At 49.0% G+C, this 7,904-nt stretch overlaps 1 protein-coding gene and 1 non-coding gene across 2 annotated transcripts; both read left to right on the top strand.

Annotated features, from left to right (window-relative positions):
* Positions 1–5,617: 5,617 nt before the first annotated feature.
* Positions 5,618–7,904, top strand: RPS11 (ribosomal protein S11). Its single transcript, XM_045440529.1, has 5 exons — positions 5,618–5,864; positions 6,516–6,647; positions 6,825–6,900; positions 7,163–7,292; positions 7,729–7,904. The coding sequence occupies exons 1-5, from the start codon at positions 5,850–5,852 to the stop codon at positions 7,850–7,852; spliced, it is 477 nt and encodes a 158-aa protein (XP_045296485.1). The 5' UTR covers positions 5,618–5,849; the 3' UTR covers positions 7,853–7,904.
* LOC123579538 lies at positions 6,980–7,065 on the top strand. Its single transcript, XR_006702836.1, has one exon. It is a non-coding gene; the product is annotated as a small nucleolar RNA SNORD35 (small nucleolar RNA).

The following is a 7,904-nucleotide window of genomic DNA, read 5'->3' as shown; positions in this document are numbered from 1 at the left end:
AAACCAACCACGTTAGGGCGCCTGGGTAGCTGAGTCACGCAGCCGACTTTGGTGCAGATGATCTCGAGGTTCGTGAGTGCGAGCCCCACGCAGGGCTCTGTGCTGACAGAGCCTGGAGCCTGCTTTGGATTCTGTGCCTCCCTCTCTCTCTGCCCTTCCCCTATTCACGCTCTCTCTCTCTCAAAAATAAATACAAACGTTAAAAAAAAAAATTTTTTTCATCTGTAAAAAAAACAAGCCACAGACTGGGAGGAAATGTTTGCAAATCATCTCTTTTGAAGAATTTGTATCCCAGGTGTGTGTGTGTGTGTGTGTGTGTGTGTGTGTGTGTGTGTGTGTATAAAGGGAAAAAAAGAAACAACCAAGTAAATTTGAGCAAGAATTTGGAGAACTATATCACCCAAAAAGATCTACAAGTCAATGAACACATGAGAAGCTGCTGGACATCATTTACCATTTGAAAATAGACTTTCTGGGCATCCCCTAATCCTTCCTGGAGGGCAATTACGGAGACTCCCAACACCCGGGTCAGCTGCAGAAACATTTTCAGAGCTCGATCTTGCAACTCGCCCAACCGCTCACCACCAAGGCACCCCCCCCCCCAGCAGCGCGTGGGCACGCCTGGCCCATCTCCACCAGGTAATAGCAACCTTTCCCATCCTGGGCCATGTGCAGGGTACAAGGGAGGGTCTTATTTTGCTAGGCATTGGGGTGCATCTTGGAGAACGTGAGCTCCAGGTCAAGGAGGGTTTGCATTTCCGCTGTGAAACACTGGTAAGTACGCCTGAAACCCGGCAGGGGCAGGAAATATTCGCTCGAGTGGTAATAACTAGGGTTGGCTGAAGTTGGTTATTGGACATCAAGGCTCTTTGACACTGCAGGTCTGAAAATCGAGGATAGTGGTCCAACCACGCTTAAAATGAATATAGAAATAGAAACAGAAAAAAAAATCAGTGAGTTGCAGGAAGGAAAAGAGAAAGTTAAGTTAGAAAGCATGAGGAAGGGGAGGCCTGGCTGGCTCAATCGGAAGAGCATGCGGCTCTTGATCTCGGGGCTGTGAGTTTGAGCCCCACTTTGGGTAGAGAGATTACTTAAATAAATACATAAACTCAGAAAAAAAAGAAAGCAAGAGGAAGGAAGGGAAGAGGAGGACAGAGAAACAGGTGTTTGGTCACAATGCAGAATGTACTTCCTACTGTGGGTTGTGGTCATTAAAAGCTGTGCAGCTAAATATCTCCAAACTGCCCTCACCCCCTTCACGGTGAAGCAGTATTTTTTTTCCCTTTTCCCTTATCATCAAAATCTCACCAGCTATTCTGAGCAAATTGCAAAATACTGAGCATTTTAAAAACCAGAGAGGAAATCACACTTAATCTCACCACCTGGAGATGCAAACCACCAGGGCCAGCATCATGCATTTCCTTCCAGGCTTTTTTCTAAGTCACTTTTGTACATAGTTTAGCACACATTGCAGATAACAACTCTTGAGGCCTGCTTTTTTTTTTTTTTAACTAAATATAATAAATCCTTATCAAGTTATTCAGACACTCCAGAAATTACTTTTTTCTTTAAAAAAATAAACCTAATTGGGGCGCCTGGGTGGCTCAGTCGGTTGAGCATCCGACTTCAGCTCAGGTCACGATCTCGCGATCTCGCGGTCCGTGAGTTCGAGCCCCGCGTCAGGCTCTCTGGGCTGATGGCTCAGAGACTGGAGCCTGCTTCTGATTCTGTGTCTCCCTCTCTCTCTGCTCCTCCCCCGTTCATGCTCTGTCTCTCTGTCTCAAAAATAAGTAAACGTTAAAAAATAAATAAATAAAATAAACCTAATTGCTTCTCGGCCTTTTGGCTAAGATCAAGTGTAAAAAAATAAACCTACTATGAGGTCAGTTGCAGGGGGGTGGGGTGGAATATAGAAGGTTTTAAAACAGAAAAATGAGGGGCGCCTGGGTGGCGCAGTCGGGTAAGCGTCCGACTTCAGCCAGGTCACGATCTCGCCGTCCGTGAGTTCGAGCCCCGCGTCGGGCTCTGGGCTGATGGCTCGGAGCCTGGAGCCTGTTTCCGATTCTGTGTCTCCCTCTCTCTCTGCCCCTCCCCTGTTCATGCTCTGTCTCTCTCTGTCCCAAAAATAAATAAACGTTGAAAAAAAAATTTTTTTAAAAATAAAACAGAAAAATGAAAAGTCCCTCCCTTCTAATGCTACCGTCAAAGGGACTGAAACAACTACATTGAAAAATCTTCCATATGGGGGCTCCTGGGTGGCTCAGTCCGTTGAGCATCCTACTTTGGCTCAGGTCATGATCTCACAGTTCATGAGTTCGATTCCCGCATCGGGCTCTCTGCTATCAGTGTGGAGCCTGCTTCAGATCCTCTGTCCCCCTCTCTCTCTGCCCTTCCACCACTGGTTCTCTCTCCCTCTCTCTCTCCCTCAAAATAAATAAACTTTTTAAAAAAGTTTCACTCAGTGGCGCCTGAGAGTCTCAGTTGGTTAAGCGCCCAACTTCGGCTCAGGTCGTGATCTCACAGCTCGTGGGCCCCAGCCCCACATCCAGCTCTGCCCTGACAGCTTGGCTGGCTCAGTCAGTGGAGTGTGCAACTCTTGATGTTGGGATTGTGAGTTCAAGCCCCGCCTTGGGTGTACAGATGACCAGAACAATAAAATGTTTCAGAACTCACAAAGCTATTAAGTGCAAAAGAAATTTAAGTAATTAAGTTTTTAATTGGTTTTTGTAAGTTTGTAGCGTTTACATCTCTGAAGTTATTAAACTTAAAGACTATAAGACTATTATTTATACTTATACATATATGCATATATGTGTGCACGTATGTATATACACACACACACATGTATTTCTCTATAGTAGGGCCGTCCAACAAAATTTTCTGTGTTCATAAAAATGTTATGAATCTTCTCTAATATACAAGCCACATGTGGCCTCTGGATACTTGACATATGAATAGAGCGGCTGAGGAACTGAGTTTTAAATTCTATTCAATTTAAATCTAATCTGTATCTCTTAAAGCATGAAGAGCCAAGGGCGCCTGGGTGGCTCAGTTGGCTGAGCGTCCGACTTCAGCTCAAGTCACAAATTCGCTGTCTGTGAGTTCGAGCCCCGTGTCAGGCTCTGTGCTGACAGCTCAGAGCCTGGAGACGGTTTCAAATTCTGTGTCTCCCTCTCTCTCTGCCCCTCCCCCACTCATGCTCTGTCTCTCTCTGTCTCTCTCTGTCAAAAATAAACATTAAAAAAATAATAAAAAATTAAAAAAAAGAATGAAAAGCCAGTCAGTTGGTTAAGCCTCTGACTTTGGCAGGGGTCATGATCTTGCAACGTGTGAGTTCGAGTGCTGACAGCTCAGAGCCTGGAGCCCGCTTTGGATTCTATGTCTCCCTCTCTCTCTGCCCCTCCCCCGCTCACACTCTGACTGACTCTCTCTCTCAAATAAATAAACATTACAAAAAATTTTAAAAAAGAATGAAGAGCCAGTGGTTGGACTTGCCAGGGCTCGAACCCAGGAACCCAGGACCTGGAAGCACTGGCTCTGGCACTGAGCTGCACCCCCCACCCCCCACCCCTCCCCAGTCACTCAGATTACATGTAAATAACCATATGTAACTCTCGGCTACATTACTGAACAAGGCAGTCTGTGATACCTACAAATAGATATAGTCCACAATTATATCACAGTACCCAGCTATAAAAAAGGCAGTCATCCCATAGATTGTCAATACGTATTTGTTGTTGATTTTGTGGGTCATACTATGCCTTTGCTCTGCAGTTTGCTTTGTCCATGTATAAATTCATCTGAAGGTAAAATAGTCTGGAAGACACATCGCAAGCTGATAGCAGGATGACAACAGTTGCTTCTAGAGAGGAAAACTGGGTGTGGGTGTCTGGGGAGAAGAGTAGGAGAGAGAGCCATTCAATTTTGCAGTTTTGTGGGTTTTGGTGTTTTTTAAAGAGACAGAGAGAGGGTGCGGGAGGGGCAGAGGGAGACAGGGTCAGAAGCAGGAACTGCACTGACAACAGAGAGCCCGATGGGCTCAAACTCACAAATGGGGAGATGGTGACCTGAGCCAAGATCAAGCGTCAGAGGCTTAACCAACTGAGCCACCCAGGCACCTCTCGCTTTTTGTTCTTTCTGAATTTCGTACCACGCGCATGAAATACCGATTCAGAATTGCAAACTTAGAAACAAAATATAGCTGGCAATCTTTTCACCTCTGGATCGATTGATCTACCTCACGTTTATTAAGTGCTTGCAGAATATTCCAAGGTGGAGCTATGGCGTGATTTATACGGCTGCCTGTAATGGTGGACATTTTGACACATCCCCCAATCCTCCATTCATTCATTGGTGATTTAGTCCACAAGTATAAATTAGGCACCCAGTATAAGACAGCTGCCAGATGCTCTGGAGAACAAAGCAGATAAAGATTCCTGCCTTCAGGGGCGCCCGGGGGGGCTCAGTAGGTTGATTCTTGATTTGGGCTCAGGTCATGATCTCAAGGTTTGTGAGATGGAGCCCCTCATGGGACTCCGCGCTGACAGCTCAGAGCCTGCCTGGGATTCCTTCTCTGCTTCTCCCCCACTAGCGCCTGTATGCTCTCTTTCTCAAGATAAATAAACTTCTAAAAAATTAGATGTAGATGTAAATTAGAGGAGGAAAAGAGCATCGGCTCTAAGAGCGTAAAACAGAGACAAGAGCCAGATCACAAGGGATTAGCTCCTTCATATGTCTTGCACCAGTGTCCCACGCTACAGGAGAAGTACACAAATTGACAAGGGAGGGTTTGGACTCTCCCGATAGCAATCCTTTGTCAGCTGAATCTAAAAAAACAAAACAACAACAAAAAACAAAAAAACCCTGTTTCGTAAGACTTTGCTTTCTAAGAATGTATATAAAATAACAAATAAGGGGGATTCTGGCTGGCTCAGTATAACATGGAACTCTTGATCTCAAGGTTGTAAATTTGAGCCCCACCTTGGGCGGGTTTAGAGATTACTTAAAAATAAACTCTCGAAAAAAATAATAAATAACAAGTATCCAACTATAGACCTGCACTGCCCAATGCCATAGGCTTAGCTCCAAGTAGCTATTTAAATTTAAACCTAATAACATTAAACAAAGTTAAAAATTCAGGTCCTCAGTCTCGTACACATTTCAAGTGTCAGGGGCCAGGTGCTGAGTGGTGCAGATACAGAACATTTTCATCATTGCAGAAAAGTTCTCAACAGTGCTGTTACGGACAGTGCTGGTACATCAGCAGAAGGGTTTTTATTCGCGAAACCATTGTCTGGGAATGAAACAACAACGTTCCTTAAATTTGAACAAACAAAAAACCACTCTTGGTTAACGCCCGCCCCTCACAAAGACGGCGGTGCCGTTACCCAAGCTCCTAAGACCCTCCAGCCGCGTGCCCCGCAAAAAGATGGCCGCCACCGCATCCCGTTTGAAATCTGCAGAAACGAAGCCACGCGGTCCTCAAATCCCACGTGATTTTAGCCCGGCCGAACCCTGACCGCCTCCCTGTAACTCTCGCGATAATGTAGGCAGGCTCAAGGCTGGCCTCGCCTTCCCAACGTGAACTAGGGCGCCCAGCGCAGTCGCGGCCTGACTTTCGCGAGACAGTGTCCGCCGCTTCCCGACCCTCGGCCCTTCAACTTGTGGGGGTCCCTGCAGTCTCCGAATCGCGGGCTGTGTTTGGGCCTCCTGTCCATCACCGTCGCGTCCGAGGCACCGCCCCAAACCGTGCTCCCGCCCCCTTTCGTCACTTCCTCTCTAGCCCCTGTGCGGTCGATAAGGAAACCCGGACGCCGCCGCGGCTTTCCTTTTTCCAGGCGGCCGGGAAGATGGCGGACATTCAGGTGCGGGCTCCGGGCCGCCGCGGAGGTGGCGGGGTCCAGTCCCGGCGTCAGGGGCGCGTCCTGGAGAGAAGGACCCGCGCCCCAGTTTGGGGGTTAATGCAGGGCGGCCTCGATTTTCCAGACATTAATTCGGGCAGAGGGCGCGTGTCTGTGAATTAATCTAATTAGCACCGCGTAAATACTAGGGTCTCCCCCACGTGGGGTTTAGGAGAGGCTCAAGCCTTAGGAGAGGTATTTTTGGAGGCCTTGGGCCATTGGGTTAATCCAGGAAGCCCATCGTTTTGGTATTTATTTCCGAAGTCGCGTACATCATAGGAGAGAATCCTGAGTGGGCGCCCTTGTGTCTGGGAGAATCTTTGCCAAAAGGTGTTCAGGTTGTTAGAGGAATTATCGTTTCTGTCTGAGTTTTAAGGAATGAATTCGGGTGATGGGAAGTGTTTTGGAGCATAAATACGGAGGTAACTCCGGTTCAGAGTTGGGTCTGAACTCAGCTCTTGGTGTGACTGTTGTAGATGGTCATTATCCAGGTTTTGGAGGTTGACGTTTAGGGAGTAAAGGCTGGAGAGGGTGGGGTTTGGGGGTTTCTGGGGAGGTTTTCCAGGCCAGGTTGCTGGCTCCGAGAGCTTACCAGCTTGTTCCTCATCCACGTAGACTGAGCGTGCCTACCAAAAGCAGCCAACCATCTTTCAAAATAAGAAGAGGGTCCTGCTTGGAGAAACTGGCAAGGAGAAACTCCCACGATACTACAAAAACATCGGTTTGGGCTTCAAGACGCCCAAGGAGGTAGGGGGTTGGAGAGACTCAGAAGGAAGGAGACCCCAGTGTCCTCCCACGTGGGTACACACGGAGTGGCAGTTCCCGGGGTCGTTGGGAATTGTAGTTTGTGTACCTAAGGCCACACCCCCTATTTTGTTCAGGAACTACATGAGCCAGGCTCACTCCTTTCTCTCCCTCGTTCAGGCCATTGAGGGCACCTATATTGACAAGAAATGCCCCTTTACTGGTAACGTCTCCATCCGAGGGCGGATTCTGTCTGGTGAGTGAGGACTTCTGGGGGCTTGGGTGAGGACGTCTGCATCTGGGGGACGCTTGGATTCCTGGGTGAGGAGGGCGCTGGCAGATGATGTCTTCTCACGATGGTCTTCAGATGCCCACCACGGGCACTGCTGAGAAAGCCACTTGGCACAGCTGATGTCAGAAGCAGGGTTTGGGATCCCAATTCTCAGCATGTTCTGGGCGGCCCAAGGCTCCCCTTCCCTCCCAGGGGGGCTGACCTACCATCTGTCCCCTCCCCCTAGGTGTGGTGACCAAGATGAAGATGCAGAGGACCATTGTCATCCGCCGGGACTACCTCCATTATATCCGAAAGTACAACCGCTTTGAGAAACGCCACAAGAACATGTCCGTGCACCTGTCCCCCTGCTTCAGGTGAACATGGCGGGCCCTCGGGTTCCCAGGTGGAGAGGAGGGGGTGGTCTGCACCCGAGTCTGAGTGACCCTGGGACCTGGCCCGGGCTCACAGGGCGCTCCGGCTGCTGTGTGGGCAGGAAACTATAGGAGACGGTATGAGGAGACTGCTGGAAGCCAGCAGATGTCCTCAGGAACCCCCTGTGTGTGTCAGGTGGAGAGGGTTGATGGCGATCTTCTGCCCTGAGAGGCCCCTTGGAAGGGCTGGAGTGTTCTCTGCACGGCTCTGAGTTCAGTGCCTTGCACGCTCTGTTCCGTAAACAGTGACTGGGGGCAGGTGGGATTGGAAGCTGGAGCTGGGAGAGGGTTTGGTGGAGCTCACGAGGACAGGCCTTGGCCTCTAATGGCCTGAGTGGGGCAGCGCAGCGTGTGACACAGCCCCTGCCCACCTCCACAGGGATGTCCAGATCGGCGACATTGTCACGGTGGGCGAGTGCCGGCCCTTGAGCAAGACTGTGCGCTTCAACGTGCTCAAAGTCACAAAGGCCGCTGGCACCAAAAAGCAGTTCCAGAAGTTCTGAGACTAGACGTCTGTCCACACCCCCGAAGAAAATAAAGTTATTTTCCCAGTCA

The sequence above is a fragment of the Leopardus geoffroyi genome, chromosome E2 (genome assembly GCF_018350155.1).
Source record: "Leopardus geoffroyi isolate Oge1 chromosome E2, O.geoffroyi_Oge1_pat1.0, whole genome shotgun sequence".
Taxonomy (NCBI): Eukaryota; Metazoa; Chordata; class Mammalia; order Carnivora; family Felidae; genus Leopardus; species Leopardus geoffroyi.
Note: the sequence above shows the minus strand (reverse complement) of the source record. Positions and strands in the feature narration are given on the sequence as shown.

Bases quoted from the DNA above. Each gene is read 5' to 3' on its own strand.
- RPS11 (XM_045440529.1), top strand. The intron at 6,901-7,162 runs GTGAGTGAGGAC...CCCTCCCCCTAG, and splicing joins CCGAGGGCGGATTCTGTCTG to GTGTGGTGACCAAGATGAAG. The intron at 7,293-7,728 runs GTGAACATGGCG...CCACCTCCACAG, and splicing joins CACCTGTCCCCCTGCTTCAG to GGATGTCCAGATCGGCGACA.